The 21,408-nt window shown below is 42.5% G+C and overlaps 2 protein-coding genes across 3 annotated transcripts in view; both read right to left on the bottom strand.

Annotated features, from left to right (window-relative positions):
* Positions 1 to 3,778, bottom strand: part of gxylt1b (glucoside xylosyltransferase 1b) — a 366,738-nt gene extending 362,960 nt beyond the window's left edge. For both annotated transcript variants that reach the window (XR_011909971.1, XM_072377793.1), the window contains exons 1-6: positions 3,484 to 3,778; positions 2,726 to 2,909; positions 2,466 to 2,597; positions 2,016 to 2,267; positions 1,769 to 1,892; positions 1,273 to 1,445 (exon numbers count right to left, since the gene is read on the bottom strand). Coding sequence is in view for 1 of the 2 variants with exons in the window: in XM_072377793.1 (XP_072233894.1) it covers positions 1,273 to 1,445; positions 1,769 to 1,892; positions 2,016 to 2,267; positions 2,466 to 2,597; positions 2,726 to 2,909; positions 3,484 to 3,686 (1,068 nt within the window). In the remaining variant the exon portion in view is untranslated. The remainder of the gene's footprint in view (positions 1 to 1,272; positions 1,446 to 1,768; positions 1,893 to 2,015; positions 2,268 to 2,465; positions 2,598 to 2,725; positions 2,910 to 3,483) is intronic.
* A 2,392-nt stretch (positions 3,779 to 6,170) lies between these two features.
* On the bottom strand, positions 6,171 to 21,275 carry yaf2 (YY1 associated factor 2). Its single transcript, XM_072377801.1, has 4 exons — positions 21,111 to 21,275; positions 20,617 to 20,742; positions 8,935 to 9,090; positions 6,171 to 7,961 (listed from the first exon to the last, which is right to left on the bottom strand). Exons 1-4 carry the CDS (start codon positions 21,134 to 21,136, stop codon positions 7,709 to 7,711), a joined length of 561 nt encoding a protein of 186 aa, XP_072233902.1. The 5' UTR covers positions 21,137 to 21,275; the 3' UTR covers positions 6,171 to 7,708.
* Between the last annotated feature and the right edge of the window lie 133 nt (positions 21,276 to 21,408).

Raw genomic sequence — 21,408 nt, 5'->3', positions numbered from 1 at the left:
ACTTGATCACAAATCTATAAAAGCATCGCTGTGGACTGGGGGAATGTTTGTTGGACCTTTGTGTGAGTGTCTCCTCTCAGTAGAACCAGCACCTTGTACAAGTACATATGTGTCTAATACCATAATTGATCCTGTCCTACAACGCCATAGCTTTAACTGCAGACTGTGGATCAGGTATGGATAAGCCATCAGCCTGATCTATGTTCAATAGGAAAGCAATGACACTTCCAGCGTTGATGGCTTCATTAAGTAAATGCCACTTGTGTCGTCAATATCATTTCACTGCGGGTAAGCAACTCATAAACATCCTCAAGGGGGAAATTAGCTTTCACTCCAACCCTCTGTCAGTAGTAGAGATTTGTGCTTTTCAATGCAGACAATGTGAGTCCAAAGCTACAGTCCAAAAGGGCAGCTGAGAGCAGATGTGTCACTGGGGTTATAAAAGGGCTTTTCATCAGCTAAATTACACCCACAAGAGTGGAAAAAGGCTTGTCAAACCCCCTTTTTTAAAGTTTGATAAATCAAAGAGGCTTAACAAGAGGGCGCTTGTTCCTTTTCACTCACTGATGGAAGCAGGAAAATTAAACGTCTGATCAGCTGTTTCAAAACAAAAAGATAGGGTCAGCTGCTTCCATTACTACAATACTGAGGTGCTGCTCATAAAATGCTTTTCATTGACTGATCATCAGCGGGTGTGTCAGCGCCTCTATAAAAGCAGACGTTTTACTGCTCTGGAGTGTTCAGGTGTGTGTTAACACAATGCCGCGGAGGAAAGCCCCCAGAAATGTTCTTCTGCTGCAGCAAATCAATCTGAGAAGGGTTATAGAAACATTTTGGAGTCCCAACACATAAAACTTTAGAGTTGAAACAGGACACACTTTCTCATTAACATGATCTAACATAAATACTAATGTGTCCAATCAGAGATTGACTTTCCACTTCGAAGAAACCTTGGTAGAAATCTAGGGGACTGAACCCCACAGATGACATTGCAGGTGCTGTTTGGACATAAATATGACAGAGAAGCTGAGGGGAATACACAGGAACCAAGAGACTTTTCAACAGCCCTGTCCAATCAGAGTTCTCTCTCCGTTCCTTTACGCAGGGACCTGATATGAACCCAAAAAGAACCCGGGCCATTCCCGACACAGCTGCAGAGCTGCAAGGCTTGTCTAGAAACACTTAGGTCCAGTACAAATGCTGGCTCAACAAAATGTTGGAATCGATATAAAAGAAATGCACAACCCACACACTTCCACAAAAAACACAAACCTTTTTTATAGCCTCGTAAACAGCCCTGAAAGCAGGTTGTTTGTTGTCATGGTAAACCCCTCTGTTTCCATGCAATATATAGATGCCGTCCTCCTCAGCAGAGGCACAGTTACTGCCATAGATGCAATGATCGGGGCGATAGTTCCACTTGCACGGAAACTCCAGCAAGAACTCTGAGAATAGAGGGCAGAGAACAACTCTTAACAAATCAGGGACATAGACTCGGTATCCAGTGTAATGACACCTGTAATAAGCCAGTGTCTAACAAGAACAATATAGAAATCTGTACTTTAAGCACATATATCTGCTATATGCACATTTATGTGGGTCTTGTTTATGTATTTAGCAGACACTTTTATCCAAAGTGACTTACAGGTAGACAGTTAGGGGGTTTTGCCTAAGGACCCTGACTGGAGATAGTACCTTTCATGCAGATTTGAACCCAGGTCTCCCACACGAAAGGTGGCAATCACACCACTACACTATCCAGTCTTACCAGGGTTGTGGTGGAAAATGATATTGAGAAGGTCCTGGTCTCCCCAGGTTATATTCAGTTTGTATTTCTGGAGCAGAGGCATCAGCAGCTCTTCCCAGCGCAGCCCCACCGATGTCATGTCATTCTGTTAGCACACATCAACAAGTAGGATGATGAACAGCGACATTTTCTGCATGAGCATCAACTACGGCAGTAGGAGGCCATCTTGTGGTCCATAAAAGGCAGCACACCCACACTTGAGCCTCACCCTGAAGAACGTGCTCCTCATTCTTGTTATGTTCATGAGCATGACACCTGAGTTGATGCCCGTCCTGCCGTAGAAGGGGTGCCGGGCGAAGCGGTTGTACCAGGCAATGCGGGGCTCCTCGTGCTCTGGAGCCATGGCAGCCAGCTGAGTGGGATTAAACTGAGACAGGAAGGCCCACAAGTGGTCTACAGGTTGCAGGAAGAGGATGTCTGAGTCGACGTACACGATCGAGTCGACATCTTTTAAGATTAGCTGCAAAGTACAAAAGGCAAAGGCAGACAGGACACAGAAGAAAAATTCTAATGAAAGGATTCTGCAGTGGTTTTAAAGGGACATGCTGCAAGCATAGAATCCCTGCAGAGGAGTAACAAGGTAACGCTGATATTACAACAACATCATATTTACACTTTGGTTGAAATTAAAATCATTGTGTTACTATAGGAAACTCACAGGCAAGAAGAGCCTCTGAGAAGCGCAGGGTTTGAAGAGTTTCTTCCACTCGACTGCGTTGTCACTGGGGAAGCTGATGGAGTAAACTGTGTAGTTGAACTTGGAGCGAACAGAATCGGTCCACGACTCCAACTGCAACACAGATAAGAATGCACTGGTTTTCTGGTGGGAAAATGCATAGAAGAGCACTTTTTCTCTTTTCTAAGCCGTCGTATTTTGCAACACAAAATAAATGAATTTTTAAAAATAATCCTTCTCACGGCTTCCATGAAGCTGGCGTGGAGCTGATCCTCAGCGAAGATGTGCAGGTAGAGGGGCTTGATAGTGAAAAGCACAGCAGATTTGATCATGGTGAGAGTCTCCCCCAGCCTCTCCCCACAGGCCACCACAGCCAGGTGCATGGGATGCTCAGGTCCCCTCTGAACGCCATGACGCATGATGTACCTGCAGGGAGAGGACAGAGTCAAAGTATGACTGATTTCAGGGCCAATGTGAACCGTCAAGCTGGACACATTAAGCTGTTTTGCCATTAGATAGTTTTCTCCTCTCAACAGCAGCCACTTGTCCCAGCTGTCCACCTAACATCCTCAGATCTCCTCTGAGGCATCAAAGGTCAGATTAGAAAAGAAACACGGTTTTAAAACTACCTCACAAATATCTGGTTGTATATTTGCACAACCAGATCTTTTTCTTGCCTTTTTTTTCAAATCAGTTTCTAAGCGATGTAAAGTGGGTGTGGGTTCTGGGACACGTACTAGCTTTTTTGTACATCATTTCCACACAAGTTTGCACAAACAGCTGCACACTTACACCTGAGCAGGTCTCGCGCCGCTATCATAATCACACAATAACAGCCCATTCGTTGTAAATCGGGTCTCGCACCAATGTCTGACATTCCTCTGCATCACTGGTTGTTGATGTGTTGCACACTCAACTTCTCTGTCTACGTTTAGCACCACCGTTTTCACTGTAAAATCCAATTGCGACCTTAAAAAAACCCAAGAATATCCAATTCTACCTATTGTACCAGCGTGGATTTTGGTGCCCATTCTTGTCCGCGGCCCCACGCCAGGCTCCGGGGTCTTTCGGTGGGATGAATACCCTCTTCGGTCCGTTTCCCCCGGCCGACACGTCCGAGTAAAACAGCTTATTGTACACGTATAAGCCCGAAAACACGGCAAATACCATGCACAGAATCAGTGCACGTATGTAACGCCGCATTATGAAGTTTGAAAACGTATTTCGGAGCTAAAGTCATGACCCAGAAACTAGCGTTTTGGACTAACTGCGAAGTTAGACGCCATGATGCAACCCTTCCGGTCGACGTTTAGAAAATAAAACCGCTTCAAGCTAGATTTTACAGATGTGACAAAGACGCCCTCTGGCGGACATATTTGGGTTCTGCAACTTTTGCCTGCATTACTCAACAATGTTTGGGAAAAATAGCTGTGTGTGTAAGTTATCAAGAAGGCAATATTAGGACTACAGGAACAAATCTAACACATCTCTACAGAGACTGCAGACAGAGAGGTAACAGCAAAGCAGGAGGGTGAAAGTGAACTGAATTGAGTTTAATTGAAGTTTCTCTCTTTCTTTCTTTGTGTAGTTTGATATGGTTCTTTGTTATTAACATGTCATTATCACACTGTAAGGAATATCATCTCTGCACCCTCTGGCTTCAATTATTTTGGTATTTTACTTCTTTTTTAGAGTAATCTTGTATACTTATACACCTTAGACACTATCTACATTTCTTTATCTCACAAAGTCAGAGGGGCTCAGGGGATATATAGGAAGAGGGAATAAGATGTTAGGATTTATTGAAATACATGTATACATAAATGCTAAAACAGAATGTTTTAATGAGCTTTGTTATGACTACTTTTAATCTTCAACCAGAGCCCTCTCAGACAAGCTTTCTGTCATTTCTTTAAGTAGTCTTCAGGAATAGTTCTCCAGGCTTCTTCAAGGACATCACAAAGCTCTTCTTTGGAGGTTGGCTGCCTTTTGTTCCGTTCTCTGTTAAGATGATCCCACACTGCTTCAATAATGTTGAGGTCCGGGCTCTGGGGAGGATTCATCCCTTCATAAGACCTGTTGTCACTGATTTTCAGTCCAATTCTTGTATCATTTGGCATAGCTCAGCCTTTTCTCCCTGTTTCCTTTCCTTAAGAATGACTTCTTGACAGCTACATTTCCATGGAGACCATCATCGGCAGTAGATGGATCAACTGAAGAGCCAAATGCACCTGTCAGGTTCTGTGTCAGGTCTTTGCTGGATTTATTTTTCCTATTTTGGTATGGTGGAAGCATTTATGCCCCTCAAAAACTTAATCCATTAACTAACAAATCATCAATAAACAGCCAAAAGTCCCAGTCTACCTTAAGAACTGGTAAAGCTCACTTGCACCTTCATTATCAAGTATTAAGCTAGATCAATTAACGATAAAAATAACTATTTTCTGAGTCCTATTCAATTCAGTTTAGCAGCTTTGTGCACCTTTTTTCAATCTATTATTTTGAAGGGAGCATCAGAAACTTCCGGCCCTGTCCTTCAACCTGAAGCAGCTGCAACACAAGCGAGAGGCCGGGACCCTCCGTGGGGGAAGGGTGGGAGCGAAAAGTGAATTGGTTTCACCTCTGAAAAGACTCATTCAGTGTGACTTTAAGAGAGTTGTCCTTTTAGATGTTGGTGCCTTTTTAAAAAAACAGAACTGAATGTCGATTTAATTTCCATTAAGTGAGTCGATATGTTTATGCATTTAGCAGACGCTTTTATCCAAAACGACTTACAAATGAAGATATAACAAGCTATATAAAAAGCTAACAATAGAAGAAAACATAGATGGAAACATAGAAGGAAACCACTAATCACTCTGTCAGAGGTGACAGAGTAGAGAAGCGGGGCAAAACTCGTATTTTTGTGTATTTTTGCATGTTGTTTTGTTCTCAGTGGACTGTTTTAAGTTGTAGTTTCAGAATTGTTGCTTTGTGTTAGGTTTATATGTGTTTTTTTCTATGAAAGTCTTATTTTCAGGTCAAATCTTCCTGTGGTTTGGGGTTGAAATGTCATGTTACTATGGTTTGTCTTATGTTTTTATTTCCTGCCGACATGCTGATGGGTTTTTTGGTTTAGTTGCGATGCTTTGTGTCTAGTTTAATTGTGTTTTATGAATTCTTGTTCAGGGAAAAGTGTTTTTAGTTTTAACTGATGTGTTTTTCACCAATTGACCTGACAGCTGGTTGATGGAGCTACTCTTTAGTTACTTTATAACTACAACATAGTTTTACAAAAATGCAGCATTTAGAGTTGGACAATTGTATAAAAAAACCAACGATTGGCTCGATGATGTGAGGAAGACTGTGTTAATGGAGTTATTCTCATATTTACAGCTTAGAAGAGAAGGCTGCGTAGGCATTCACACACCTGCATGTTCAGAAGAAATAGACAAGTTCTTCTTGTTTGATTTTTGTGATTTTCTTATTCAGACATGTAATAAAAGTCCACACACGTTTTTCAACAAATAAGCATGGCAAAACTAAAAGAAAATAAACCTACTATTAAGTGACACCAACATATTTTATGTGTCCTTGTATCTTTGCCACAAATGTTCGAACAGTTCTCCGAGTTCACACCTAGTCCCAGCTAAAGTAGTGAACCTAAGAAAATCACATTAAACAATACTAACAAACTAAGACAGTGTCTCCCACAATATATCAAGACTTTTAATATCATCATGCCATGACAGTCCTCAGGATGTGCTAAAATGTGAAGTAAAAATCTCAACAACACTGATATGATGAATAATACAACCACATCAAAACATTGCAGTACAATATTTTAGAAATATCTATTTTCTTTGTGTCATTATTCTACAAGTTTTATAAGTTATTGTGTAGTTAAGTTGATCTATGGTTGTTCTGCTGAAAGTTTAATAACCTCTGAAACTTTGCTCAGTTCATTTCTGAAGTCCATCACATTGCAGGCATCTCTTGCACAGCTCGTAAAAGTTCATGTCCAGAAGTCGAATCTTCTTCCCATTTTGAGTCCAAAGAGAGGGCCGAACCGGCACCTCCTGTGCTTCTCCGCTGGGACCTGAAACCAGTGCAGCCCTATTTGTGCAGCACAGAATGATTAAAAGGAGCATACTGGTGTCATTTACAGCTTTAGCGACCACCTCTGGCATTTTGTTCATTTCTAAGTCATTCATATCAAAATTACTATGCAACAAATGTTTAATTAAAGCAAACTGTGATAAACCTCGCTCTAGTTTTTGTCTTCTGAGCAGCAGGAACACAGCTTTTAACTCTTAATTTGGTCTACAATCGGCCAGCATCAGTCCTCCAGTGGTTTGTGGTAGTTGAACAAAATAAATGATGAGATTAAAACACAATGACACCAGGATTTACCTTTCAAAAATTCAGCCAAATGCCTTCTAAATGGACATAACAATCACACTTCCACTATCAAACCTTCTCCAAACATTATGGAAATACACCACATGGTGCCGGGTGTACAGTCTCTATGCTGTGTCAAAAAAATAGGTCCCTCTACAGCAGAAGCAGTCCACGAGGAGAAGCTTTGAGTATCAACATCGGTGGGAAGGGTCGCTGTCAGGTTGAAGGCTTAGTGTAGGAGACACTGATGGTTAGGCTTTTTAACGGGTCACTAAAGATTCCAGACGGAGGCAGAAAATTCCACACAGGGAGTAAGAATAGGTCAGTCTGCCAGCCAACCGTGAGTCAGAGAAGAGAGCAAGGGTGGGGCTGCACATTTCTTTGAATAACCATAATGTGGAGGAGGAAAAAATAGAAAAAGGAAAAAAAAAGGATCCAGCGCTCTGTCCAAACTCGATCCATAAGTTCATTTCGACACATTTCTCAGGTCAGTTCTGAAGAAGTTTCTCATCAGGATCAAAGTGTCTGCGAGCAGCTGGTTTGGACAGCGTGTGGTTTCCTTCTGATCACGTGAAGTATCCGATTTAAAAGACAGAGTCTTTTAAAAAGGGTTTCATATTGCTTTCTCAATGCAGAATTTCAGTCTTTTAACTGACTTAACTAAAACTGTGAAAGCAACTTTGGAATCTTTCAAAACAAATTCCTCCAGAAAACAAAAAAAAAAAAAACAGGTTTTAATAAAGACCGTGCTGCTCTGAATGAATGGCAGGATGCTCCACTACTGACCCGTGGACCTGCATGTGAGATATGGGTGGGGGCCGGGGGTGAGGATCTGAGAGGCTGACTCAGTGGGATTCCCCGTTGACCGAGCTTCCCTCTCCTCGAGGCGAGGAGGAGCGGGACAAGCCCCTCTCTGTGTTTTCTGAGCTGGAGCCGTTCTGGCTGAGGTGGTCGGCCGAAGAGGCAGAACTGGAGGAAGTGGTCGAAGTGGACGAGGGCTTGGCCTTCTCCTTAAAGTCCGTTATGATGACTGTCAGGTCCCCAACCGTCACCTCCAGGTGCTGGGCGCTGCTCCGGTCGATGTTTTTTAATCTCGGCCTGAGGAGTGTGCAGAAAAAAGAAAGAAAGAGGTGGTGAGGTGGGATGATTAGAAAATAAACAAATTAAAAACATTCTTATTTTCTTATTTCACTCCCAAGCAGCCAAACGTTCTTGTAATCTTTTAAAGTGGTCTTGAGCAGTAGTTCTCCAGGCTTTCTCAAAGACTTTCAAAGATTTTTCTCGGGATATTGGCTGCTTTTTCACTCATTTGCAGTCAGGTCCTCGTGTTGCAAAGACATATCTTTGGCTCTACTTTCTATAGCTGCATTTATGCCAAAGGTAACGCAGTCTTTGCACCAACCAGATGATTCCCAAAGAGCTGTTAGCCAAAAAACGTAGGTACTGGGCACACTATCAATCATGAATTGGCATATCCAGAGCCTGTATCTCAACATTATTGAAGCAGCGTGGGACAACATCCAAAGAAGAGATCTTGAATGTCCTTCAAGAAGCCTGGAGAACTATTCCTGAAGACTCCTTAAAGAAATTACAAGAAAGATTGTCTGAGAGGGTTCAGGCTGTGTTGGAGAATAAAAGAAGCACTTTCAAGCTTATTAGAATTCTACTTAGTTTTAATCAAATTTCCATTCATGTTTAAACATTCTTCAATAAATTGCTGGACTCCATTTTCCTGGTAATATATAAAGAAATGAGGACTTTATTTCTTGTATTATTTTAATCTCAAAGCTTTTCATTTTTTCTCGTGAATTTAGGACATTAATCCAAAAAATATTTCCCTTTTGTTGACCCTCTAAGGCCTTTATTCTCCATCCTATGTTGATTGATTTGCCCAGACTTTTCACTAATTCACTGAAAACCCCCAAATATCTTCCTAATGTTACTTTGAAATATATTTCTCACCATCTCCACTTGAAGTAATCTATGTATTGTGACATGAGTGCCAACATAACCAGAGTGATTCTGATATCTGTTCCCTGCTGATCCCTAAACCTTGCGTTGGCTTGTTTACCTCATCTTCTTGTGGCCGTTCTTTTTGAGCGCCGGCTCTCTGTCACTCTTGTCCCTCTCGACTCGCTCCTTCTTTTCTTTCTTGGGCTGCGACGGCAGCACAAACTGCTGCGTTACCTGCTGCTGAGAGACGAGCTGGGAGACGGGTCGAGGCTTCCTGATCCAGGGGGAAGGAGGTTGAACAGAGACATAAGGCAGGAGAGAGAAAGGGAGAGACAGTGTGGCAGATTAATGAGAAGGAAAATCACACTGAGCACATGGTCTCATGCTAGCCTACCACCATAATCAGGAGCCAATAATGGCTGCCAGCGCTGGTTAGGATGGTGGCGCTGAAGGGTTTTTAACACCAGCTGCAGGCAGCAACACTGAAAATTGAGAATAAAAGCCCACATTCTGCCATAAGGCAGATGTGGTATACCTGCACAGGCTTGTTGTAACGTTCACAGGGGTTCACACTGACAAGATAAGATCTGTTCAGAATATACAAGGATGCAGTAGGAATCTCAAGCGTGCACACATACCGGATTCAGAATGCAGGTACGTAAAGGCTTAGGTGCAGAGATTACAGCTTTTCAAGCCAGTAATGAATTTGTTGTTTATCCCAGTTTCTTTTTGTCTGATCTATCTTACAGACAGCCTATGAATATTTCCTTTACTTGAATATTCAAATCCATGTTTTGAATGACTGGGAAAGAAAAAAAACGCTCCATCTTCCGTGACCCTTTCTTATCCCCCGACTGTTTTTCTGCTTGCATGCTTTTCCAACCTTACTCCTTAACGTTTAAAGAAGTGGGCAAAGTGAGGTGAGCCCTCTCTCCGAACACTGTTTCCTCTTTCCTCCCTGGTTTGGAAAGTCTATTCCACCCTGCACTGCGTAAAGCTGGGGACAGTGGATTGGTTAAAATGATTTCATCTGGCAGATCTCAACTAATTGCCCTACACTGTTTAGAGTGATGGCTGCTAAAAGTTGGTTCTCAATGAGACTCTCCCTAATAGGGTGTCAAATTACTTCTTACTTAGAAGTAGACTTAGAAGCAGTCATTGTACAGGTGCAGCTCCTGGATGAGCCTAAACTCTCCAAACTCTAGTCCTGCCCTGAGGATATTATGAACCTGTACTCTCTTAGCTGCTGCTCATCTCCACCTCTTCAGTAACAGGAACAGCAGGACTTTCCTCTGACAGTTTGACAAATACAACCTACATCCAGGTTTGCAGCTGGAAAAATGAGCTACTTCCTGAATGAATGCAGCACATCCCGCATCCTATATGAAGGCCCCATTAATTCTGCTAATAGCCTCTTCATATTATAATTTCTACAGCACAGCTGTTATGCCATTTTGCAGCAGATGTTGGCCTATCAGAGACATTATAAGTATCAGTATATATGTTTTGCCAAAATGCTTAAAAACAACGCTTGAGGACATCGGTGTAATCAGAGTGCTGAGCAGCCAAACTCGGTTGCAGCCCTTCAGAAAGTCACATACAACACGCAGCCAGTGTGAAGGCAGCCTTATAATATAATATAATATAATATATCTTTATTGTTTATAGGTTAGTTTTAATTGCCAAGCAAAAGTGTATCCTTTCAAACCAACCTTAAAGGGCCAATGGCATGTTTATCAATGTTTTCTGCCTTATCTGCATCGGTTTCTGGGAGGTTGCAGAAACAACTAACAGAGTTACTCACACAAGCATCCATAGTTTGAATTTACCATCCCCTCGTGCACTTCACTATTATTGTGTCCAAGGAAAAGCAATTAGCTACTTACCCTCAGGTAACAACATGCTCAAAAACACGGCACACTTGTCAAAGCTTTTGACTTGTCATAACTCGTTTGGTTTCTGTAGAAAACGACGTCTCGTGTTGCCCACAGTGGGAACAGGGAGAGGAGGCCTCGCGCTGATCTATTGCCGTAATAATCATAATACGGGTTCACTTAGCAGCAGCTGAACTGACCCAGCAGATTTTGTGACAGACTCGACTGCAGTCTGTTCGGTAAACGGCAAAATGAACAAAGACCAGCAAGACAGCTGATGAGGCCATAAATACGAATGAGAGAAAATTTTGTGTGTAATGTTACTGTAAATCTATCAAAATAATTGCAAATATATAAAGTTAGTGTCACAGTTTGCTGTAGATAGAATCAATAACAGTGAAACATACTGTAGTTACCTGGTGCTCGTCCTCAACGCCGATGTCTACCGTCTATAAAATTCCACATAATGCAACTGCTCGGAGTATATGAATGAGGGCTGAAATCTCATTTCTGTCACGGACTGTGTGTGTGAGAGTGTGTTTAGGGGCTGGCAAGAGCCATAGCCAAGAGGCGAGTGTGCTGAAAAGGCCATCTGTTGAGAGGGTCTACATATCGAGCGATGATTTTTCATGCGAACACAAACACATTTACTTTCACACATGCGCCTGCACACATCACAGCATGAATCTACAGCAAACCAAAGGAGAATACAGCTCGAATGTGGATCCACATGAAAATGTTGTCATGCTGTTAGAGACAGATGCTGTAATGACTGCACACGCCTGCACTCGTGCACACATACATACGCATACTGCAGTGAGCATGAGGGAAAGATGATGAAATGATAAGAACACCATCTCCTTTTTTTTGCCCTATTTAGCTGTCACATTGGTATTTAGAGCTAAAAATCAAACACTGAAGATATAATACAGTGTTTTCACTCTACTAGCTTAGTATTTTAAAGTGGTATCTTCACCTGTTTGTGTAAAATGTATCATTGTGTTTATGCTCCTATAAAATGACTCTAAAAGCTCATGCTTCATGAAAAATGAATGTCCATTAGCGCTTGCCTAATTCAATCATAAGGATGGTAACACAAAACAAGTACAGAGTGTTTTTTTAAATGTACTCGACCTAGCAGAATCCATCTGTAGAATTAATCTGAGCGCATGGACAAGTGTTGCAGTGCTCCGTGCCACATTTGTGCCAAAACAAGCCTTGGTGTCCTATTTAACTCGGTGTTGAGTCTTCTGTATTACTTTCAGTGAGGAGTTACACGGTCAGCTTGCATGTTCTGAGGGCAAAGCTGTTGTTTAACAATTCTAGGATGACCTAAATTTGGGCCCAGCTTCAAAGAGACTCTTCCAGTCATTTTTTTTAAGTTATCAGTGCCTTCACAGAAATAAATGTGATGTTAGCAAGGCTAGAGTGAAATGCAAATGGGTCTCTTGGCCTACATAACTATCTGATAAGGAGGAGATAGTAAGATCCTCTAATATGTCTGTCTTGTCAGCAAGATGCTGCAGAACTGCTTAGATTCTTTCTTTTAAACAAAGTCAGAGACCTCGATATGTCCTCTGCTCAGAGTCCTATGTAATTCACTTCTTTTGTTTACAACTTTCACCGTAAATGGCCCTCTTGACAATGAAGAGCGACTGTCATATAGTGACATGCACAAAATGTCTGCCCCTAAAGAACTGTCCAGATTCCAAATACTTAAAACATAAAACCTCTCCACAGACTGTAGTGTGTCACTGAGACAGTCACTGCAGTTCTCCTCCACAACAGTAGGTGGCAACACCCCGACACCACAGGAATGTATTCAGTGCAGGTCAAAATGAATTTTTAAGCAGGTTTTATGTTGTTTTTTAGTGTCTACATTGAAGTTACCTTTTTGGGTTTTGATTGGTCATACAGACATTTGTTCCTGCAGCTCTTCCTGTCGGTTAAATGCGCCCCTCGCACTAGGTTACAAATATAAAGACCTGCTTGACCAGACAAACAGATACTGAAACAGATGGAACGCCAACTTTTGTGTGACATCAATTTTGGTGAGCAAAGCCGACAATGGTGTGCATGAACAAAGCATCAGGCCTTCGGAGAACATCCATCTATTGTACAAAGGCATGTTTGTATGTGGTGGTTTTGCTGCTTATTTTGGTCAAAGGTTAGCCAACTGCTGTGTAGACCACATAACAAATGCATCTTACAACCAAAACCAAAGCTGGTTTGAGGCCACTAAATTTAGAACTTCAAGAGTATTGTGCATTATCAAAGAAAAACACTTTGATGCTTCATCATCTTTTATGGGTTTCTAACTCAGAACAGACATGTTTGATACCCAACAATGTCACCGTGGTTCCACCATATAAACAGTATAGTTTTATCATGTCTGTTAACCCTAACAAACAGACATGACATCATGCAATATATCTACATTCACTGAGGGTCTTGGCTTCTATCAAACACATTGATCCAAAAGATCCAATAGGCTTACAAGTTAAAGATGAGCTGTATGTCCAATATCACAACCTATTTGGCACGGTAGGAAACGACAGAGCAACTGAGCCTTAGAGCAACTGAGGCCAATGATAAACACATTTTGTATATCCAATCTTCCTCTGCGTGTTACAGTGAAGCTGTTGGCCACTTACCCAACCGAGCCGGCTCAATAATCTGAAAATGAAAGAGGAGGCTGGCGAGGCAAAGCAGCAGGTCTAAACAGAGCTGTTTCTCTTAACCCAATCAAACTGTGTTTATCTTACAACTGAGTCCTTCACTAGCGGCCTCCCTTTGGGTGCTGAGTGCGTGTTTGTGTGCGTTTATTGACTCTAAAAAGAATTTCTGCACATAACGTAACAGCCTATTCTCTCTGACATTAATACTGAGTGTTGGAACAGCTGCTGAAGTCGATATTTGCTCCCCCTCATGCAATCCATTCTACAACAGCTAATGGAGTCCCACGCTGAGAAATTAGGATGTTATGAGCAGGGCTTAAATACACCAAAATCTATTTCTTCAAAGGAGAAAAATGGCAAAAAATACCATTATTTTTCTCCTCGATTTGCAGAAGTGGTCCAGGAAAACTTCCTTTTGCCTTTACTTGCTTCTTTTAACTGCCACTTATGCAAGAAACGTCTGTTTTACATTAGTTTAAACCAAAAAAAAGACTAAGTTGCTCATTCTAAGCCTCTTCAGCTCCTACTTTTAAAGGTGAGGCAAAAGCTAAAGACAAATGCGCTTCATTCTGCAACATAGGGGTCAGAAAACCAAAATGTCGCCACTGAACAAGGAACTCTGGGTGACCTTTTCTCAAATATGTCACACGCACACACAAGTGCGCACGTCATCTATTGCTATCTCGCTCCTCTGGCCTTTCTCACTCTCCTCCCTCCTTCTGATGCACCCACTGACCCTCACACTCTTTCCCCCTGCTGCTAGCCTGTGCTCAAACCAAACAGCACCTCCTGTGGTGCTGACTGGCTCATAACCATAAAACTAAATCTTTGTATGTAACAGATTCAATAGGTGGTTAACAGTTAATGTCTGTGCTATAGTGGGCAAACGGTTCACCTCTATGACTCATTAAGAAACAAGATGACAAGCATGAACCAGAACTTTAATAAGATAATTGTTTGCTTAGATTCAAACTGCCTCCAGGGGGTTTCATGTGATCCGATGTGACCCCAGCACAAAGAGAATTATTGCGTTACTTTCCCTTGAGAACCATGAATCTCGAAAACATCAACCCGAGTTTATCAGGATTGCTCAAATTATTTTCAGTATTGATTAATCTGTGATTTGATTCTTTAGATTAATACAGTAAATACTGAAAATGTCTTCAATGCAGTGTCGGATCAGACCCAAACCACAACACATAATCACTGCAGCTCTGTGGTTAATAAAAACAACCCGTTTTGAGCTTTGTGGCAAACTGTGGGTTAACCCGCCCCCCATTTTCTTTATCGATCAGTCTTTTATGCACGTCGTCTTCATGCATTTATTAGTCTTTAACTTATCAAAACAAGCTTAAAACAGCAACACAGAAACCGATAAACCTTTTAATTATTTCCTAATAAACTCATGAACTGATTTGAAATATTTGGCTGACGGCGTGCCAGAAGTCTCCCAACTCCTGAGGAGTAAGCCGCACATACTTGGCATGTTTTACGGGGAAGCGGACTGTGTGTTTATCAGTTATAGAGTATAATGCCTGATGAGGAAACAGCCCACATATCAGCTGATGGTCTGCAAAAATGCACCAGAGGGTTTGGTTGCAAACAAATCTCACCTCCCTGTTCTGTGATGATTGTAAGATCGCTGTGAAACACCTCATTTTACGCCCTGTTGAACACCCTCAACCGAGCTGCGAGTGTGTGTGTGTGTGTGTGTGTGTGTGTGTGTGTGTGCCCATCAGGTTTTTCTTTTTAAATTCTTTTTCATCAGCAGGCAGTATGCTGCTCATGGGAGCTCCTCCAACCAGATGATTAATATCTTTCCCTGCCTGTACATGCTACTACTCTGTGTGTGTGTGTGTGTGTGTGTGTGTGCGTGTAACACAGAGACAGATGGCTTTCCACGTCCTGTGGTTTATGACACCTTCTACAGCCCGCTGGCCACACTGAGCTACATTCTCCTCTCAGAAGCGCCTGCCTGCACAAACACACAGAGCAGGGTGTCGTGCATCAGTGTCAGCGCAGTAATTACAGGCTTATCACGTAGCCATAATCTTGAGCCACACTGACGTGATAACAGTCAAATTCATTGTCAGTAGTGTACACTCTGTCTGTATGCTGAGTGAGTGAGGAGGTTATCGTTTAAATTGTGTGACAAGCTGTCCATTGCTGGTTTATATCCTGCTTTACATTTATGCAACCAATCAAAAGATGCTATTTTATCAGTCATTATCATGTCATTATTACTCCATCTACGTTTTATCATGCAAAAATACTACCTCGGACAACATGTTTGTCTGGCATCTCCTTTTCTAATGCTAATCTGACCTGATTCAAGTTATTTTTTCCAAAAATCAGACAGCCAAGGCCCAACAAAAACAGCTGGAAGGGTTTCGTAACACTTTAGTTTGTGGAAGCCTTTTCTCGGAGGTACACAAAGGTGTCGCAGAACAATGAAAACAAACTCAGCAGCACTTAAGGGAATGGAAACACGAGATTCTGAGGAGTTACTTTCTGCCAGTTGCTTGTTTTTTGTTATCAGAGAGGAAAATGCACAATGGCATCTTCAAAGCAAAGCAAAGGTTTTTTTTGGTTATATCGTAAATGTTTTTAATGTGCAAACCTTGACAGATAAAGAACCAGGATCAAAAAAGCCTATAAAATCTGTAGAAAAAGGCAGCTTTTACCTAATATCTAATACATCCGATTACACGGTAGGGGTTGTAAATTTGGCCAAAAGTTTATATGATCATCCTTTTATGATGTCAAGAAATATATTATAAGAAAATGTACAAAATTCTCACCAGAAAGTCTCTGTAATCCAAAACCCTTTCCACAAAGAGATCCCACTAGAACGACAAGAAATAACACGGGGTAACTAAAATCTGCGCCCTGCGTTCAGAGGTTGAAAGCCCTCGTTGCAGATGGCCTGGGCTTGATTCCCGACCTGTTGCCCTTTCCTGCATGTCAGACCACTTTCTGTCTATCTACAGGTATGAATAAAAGCTACTAAAGCCAAAATAAATAAAAAAATGTTATGTCTCCTGTGCTCATCTTTGCACAAGGTTGAGAAAAAAACAATGACGAAACAGCGTCATATCAATGTGTGCCTCCAAACAGCATGCCAGTGCTGTGGAAACATGTTATGGCAGCTCTTCCTGTCACACACACACACACACACACACACACACACACACACACACACACACACACACACACACACACACACACACACACACACACACACACACACACACACACACACACACACACACACACACACACACACACAGGTGTGCGGCTACCTCTGCTGCCAGCTCAACGGCACATCATCTCAGACTCCTCCCATTTCCACCTCTGTACCCCACCAACAGGACGGTGAGAGAGATACGTACAAACTCAGTGTCAGTATCGTAACTACTACATTTGATGCTATTTTCAGGATGTTGCGCTGCTTGATGGCATCTGTTACAGCTTTTTCCTTCAATAGGTTTCACTTCCATCATGCGTGTTGTTTCTAATAAGTGTTGTTCTAACTGCACCATAACCAGCTGAGAAGCTAAAATGGAACCGTTCTCAATTCATTTAACAACAAAATCTCTAATCCCTCTTAAAAGCAGATCATATTAAAAAAACTATCTTCACACTATCCCCTCTTAAAACATGGCTAATAAAGATGAAGGGTAGACTGTTTACATGGTCTCTGACTTTATTTCTCCAGGATGGTAAACTTGAAAAAGAAACGTATGCAGACATGTGGAGCACAGGCAGTTTTTGATTATTTTGATCTCTGCAACTCCCTGCCATGACTCCCAGTCTCGGTTTCCCACAATCAGACATTTCCGGAAGGCTGATCGTTATCTTCTATCTTCTAATGGGTGTCGACTGAACGCAGTTATTGACTGAATTCAAAAAGTTCAAGCCAAAATGATAAGAATTTGATGAACAATATCCGAATCCAAAGCTTTATTTTTAAAATGTTCAAACAAAGCTGCAATTATGTCAATTTTTAGATCAACAGAACATGAATCCTGCTTTGAAAATTGACTTTTGTTTCAATTACATTTTAAGCTACAAACTTCCAGCGTGAGATCATCAAGTCGAGGGCAATTGCGCCATAATTTTTAGCACGTGGACAGCGAGGTTGAGGTTTTTTCCAAAGCATGAGCAAACAGCATCTAAGACAGCGACATGCTGAAAGCTTCTCAGCAAGCCAGAGTGGCTGAAGCTTGTTTTAGGTGGAGCTGATGAAAACCTGCACATCAGTCATTCTGTCAGAGAGACGCCCAGGGTTAAGTTCATCTCCAGGGGAGAGACAGAGACGTAGGAAGGGAGCAAACTGCAATCACCGAGATGAAGAACAAATAAAAGGCAGAGACAGGCAGAGCACAAACTAACAGGAACGTGATCGGGCTCCGTGTTCTGACCTGCAGTGATATACTGTAAAGCTGGAAAACAGAATGTGGAGCGTTTCCCTGGTGGCTCTCACTTGTCAGATCAGCTCAGTGAACTGTTGCAGGTGGTGCAGACACCAGAGAAGGTCACACGCTGCTCTGTTATACCCTGTAGTATTTAGCTATAGATTGCATTTAGCTGGAACAGCTGTCTGTCAGCAACGTGTCACATGACATTTTCAGCTTTCATTCCAAACAAGACAGGAGACTTGTATATTTGAAGCTTTAGTATGACAATATAATCCAGAACGAGTCATAATGGGTGAAGTGGGAGGCCTTATGTGCCTTGCCCAAGGACCTGGTCTGGGTATATTCAGCTAATGTAGAAATCAAACTTGATTTCACACCTCTGCGCAACATCTGTTTTCTAAGGCTGGGACTGAGACCAAAGACTTACAAGTTAAGTTGTTCTCTGCAAAGTTAATGAGACTGCCTGATATGCGATCCAAGAGCTGCTCCAAGATGACTTTAATTAAATAATGGGAGCTAGCAGGTTGCAGAGTTGGAGCAACATCATTTTTAAGGATCAATTTACACAAATGACTGCAGCGAGTTTGCAGCAGGACAGTATTTTTCTCTACAAATGGAGGCAAAGAAAAGAGCAGCATTACCAAACTTTCTGCACGTGCAGGTTCCAATTTTGTTCCTTCAAATTTGACTACCAAGGTGCTGACAGAATAAGTGGAACATCAGCCAGTTCCCGTTTAGTCAAACTGCCCTCCATTTCCAAGCCTTCCCTCAGATAAAGGCGTCCGATTGCGCTGATGTTTCCCCATCTGCCTGCAGTCAGAATAACAGCCTTGACATTCTGCTTTCAATCGGCCGCCTACCTTGGACCCCTGCTGTAGATCATCTCACCACATCACAGGGATGTAGGGGGCAAGATCAGCTAAACCTCACCCGTATAAAACATTCATCTTGTTGTCTTGACAGACATCGACATGCAAACACTCTTATCTCTACTTCTCCAGTGTGTCTTCTGTTTTTAGCCACTACTTTTAACCAAAGGAATAAAAAGAAAAGAAAACAGATCTGTGCTCTGAGAATATGGCGAGCTGATTTAACAGAACCCACATCAGGTGCTGCACTGGACATGACATGCTCCTGTCAAGCCTTAATTCATCACTTGCAGCAACAGCTCAGTCATGCTTATTTACTAACCAGTGTAGGAATTTGCCATGCCTCACATTTATATTCCGCACATCGTTCGCCCTTTAGCACCTTCAGCTTGCTCGCAGAGAATTTCCACTTGTCTGGCGTGTTTGGCCATTAACAGCTGCGACCACCTGTGTGGCCGCTTTTGCTGCAGTGCTAAGCCATGTTTGGTGTGTGTACGTGTTGGTGTGTGTCCTTCTACAAGAACACGACAATATTTCTGCAGCACTGAAGTCGGGAAAGCAGGAGTTTATCCGCATCAAACAAGACCTTCTCACAGATATTTTTCTAGATTTGTTGCTTGAGCATCAGGGATTTTAGTGAGAAACTGTTGCCCAGATGGGGAAGACTAAGAATGCCACATTTTTTGGTGTCAGGGGGACTCAAGACAGGTTCTTGGCATAGAATGCTACTCAGAAGCCCACCACAGTCAATGAAGTGTCCACAACAATCAACACTCAGCTACAGGAAGATGGACACAATGACGGCAGCGTGTCTGTAACTCAAGCTTAACTCAACAACTGTACACGTGAGGGTTTATGGGTGTGTGTGTGTGTGTGTGTTTGCATTCAAATATGCATGCGGTCATGTTGAAAATTTGCATGATGAGTGCATCTGGGCGTGCGTGTGTGCCTCTGATGACAGCAGGCTGATTAAGCTGTTGCATAGTAATGAGCTACGGCTGTCTGTCTGGCAGCTGCTCTGACAACCTCTTTTCACAGCTAGCCCTCCCACACACACATACACACACACACACACACACGAAGAAACAAACACAAGCATTAACAAACCCACGCAACAAAGAAACACCACAAAAGGCATCAAAGATTCATTGTTTGCTCTGTTGAAGCTTAATCATTAGGAAAGTTGTGCTGATGTAGAGAAGGATAATTAGTGATGCATTAAAGAGGGAGATCACGTAACAACACACACTGTGTCCCCGAGCCAGAGCAAACAGCTACACTTCCTCTCCTTCGCCCTTTGTTGTGTTTTCCTCTCGATAATGACTGCCACTCAGGAATAACTGCAATTTCCTGCTTTAAATCACTGATGTCAGGGGAAATATCAGCCACAGGCGCAGAGGGCGTGGAGTGTGCGCCTTTGTGCTGTTTATTTGTACGCCTGAGTATTTGTAAGCGAGGTCATGAGCACCCTTCTGAGAAGCATCTATCTCCCCTCCTGTCTGTTGCAGATTTCTCCAGGGCAGAGGGATGAATGTGTGGACCTAAAGAGCGAGCTCTTCCTGTTAGCTGTGTCAACACTCGGGCAACACCGAGGAGGGGACTGCACAACTTACGGGATAAGTTGAAAGTAAAATCAGCTAATCAACATACTGACTTTGAATGAGTTTAAGGATCTGCTTGTTTTCTTTTACACACAAACATACTGAATAAATACACTTGACGAAAACTAGAGGGGAAAGTACTAGCTAACATAATGTTTGTGTGTGGATTACATGCAGAAAAGTAAGAAACAAATATCCGACTACGATACAAATAATTACTGGCAAAAACCCACAAATTGCAATGAGAGATGGGGCGACTTTGCTGTGGGGGGGCGGCCCCTCTATCCCCAGGGACCTCCTCAATGGGGCCCGGAAAAGCCAAACACATCAAAAAGCAACGTAAATCCGTCGCCTTACCTTGTTGATGTCCCCTTCCTGACATCACACATCATGCACTTAAAAGCCTCTGCCGTGTTCTTGTACGTACACACGCTGCAGTCCCAAAACCCCTCGTCGGAGGAGGGCTTCGGTTGACGCTTCGGCCTTTAAAGACAATAAATGTAAAAACAAAAAGGAGAATTAAACAAACGAAAATAGAAGACAGGGAATGAGAGCAAATGAGACACGGGTGAGTTCGGCTGTCTTCCGACAAAGCTATCGATAGCAAACATCTGGCCTTCAGCCTATAGGATTTAGGAAATCATCTGCAAGCGCGCTGTGATCTGACACTGTAATTGCCGATGAGATTTTCACACCCGCGCGCGGGTACCTCGCACACACTCACACAAACGCAGCGCGAGAGAGTGAGAGACCAGAGAGAAAACCCATTTTTTTTCCCCCTCCGTGCGCTCGCCGATGTCCGCTCCCCTCCCCTAGCAAGAATATTAAGGACGCACTGAGGCGGTAGTTACCTTGTGGGGCTCCTCTTGTCGCCCATGCCAGACCAACGTTTATGTAGAGGAGCTGAGACGAGCAGAAGTCTTGTTATTTCAAATTATTTTACCAAAGAAACGATGCGCCTGTGCCGCTCGGCTTCCAGCTGTCGTGGAAACTCCGCTTGGGAAATAAACACGTGATTCAATGTGCCCAATCAGAGACTGGGTAACTTCCCAAGGCTGACATTCCTCTTCATGAATCAAGGCTGCCTTCACGTACATCTTGTAAGCTTCTGCTTCTGTGTTTTTATGGTTGATAAATTCTCATATTGAT

Source organism: Leuresthes tenuis, unplaced genomic scaffold (genome assembly GCF_036924035.1).
Source record: "Leuresthes tenuis unplaced genomic scaffold, fLeuTen1.0.hap1 SCAF_23, whole genome shotgun sequence".
Lineage (NCBI taxonomy): Eukaryota > Metazoa > Chordata > Actinopteri > Atheriniformes > Atherinopsidae > Leuresthes > Leuresthes tenuis.
This window is presented reverse-complemented; position numbering and strand designations above follow the sequence as displayed.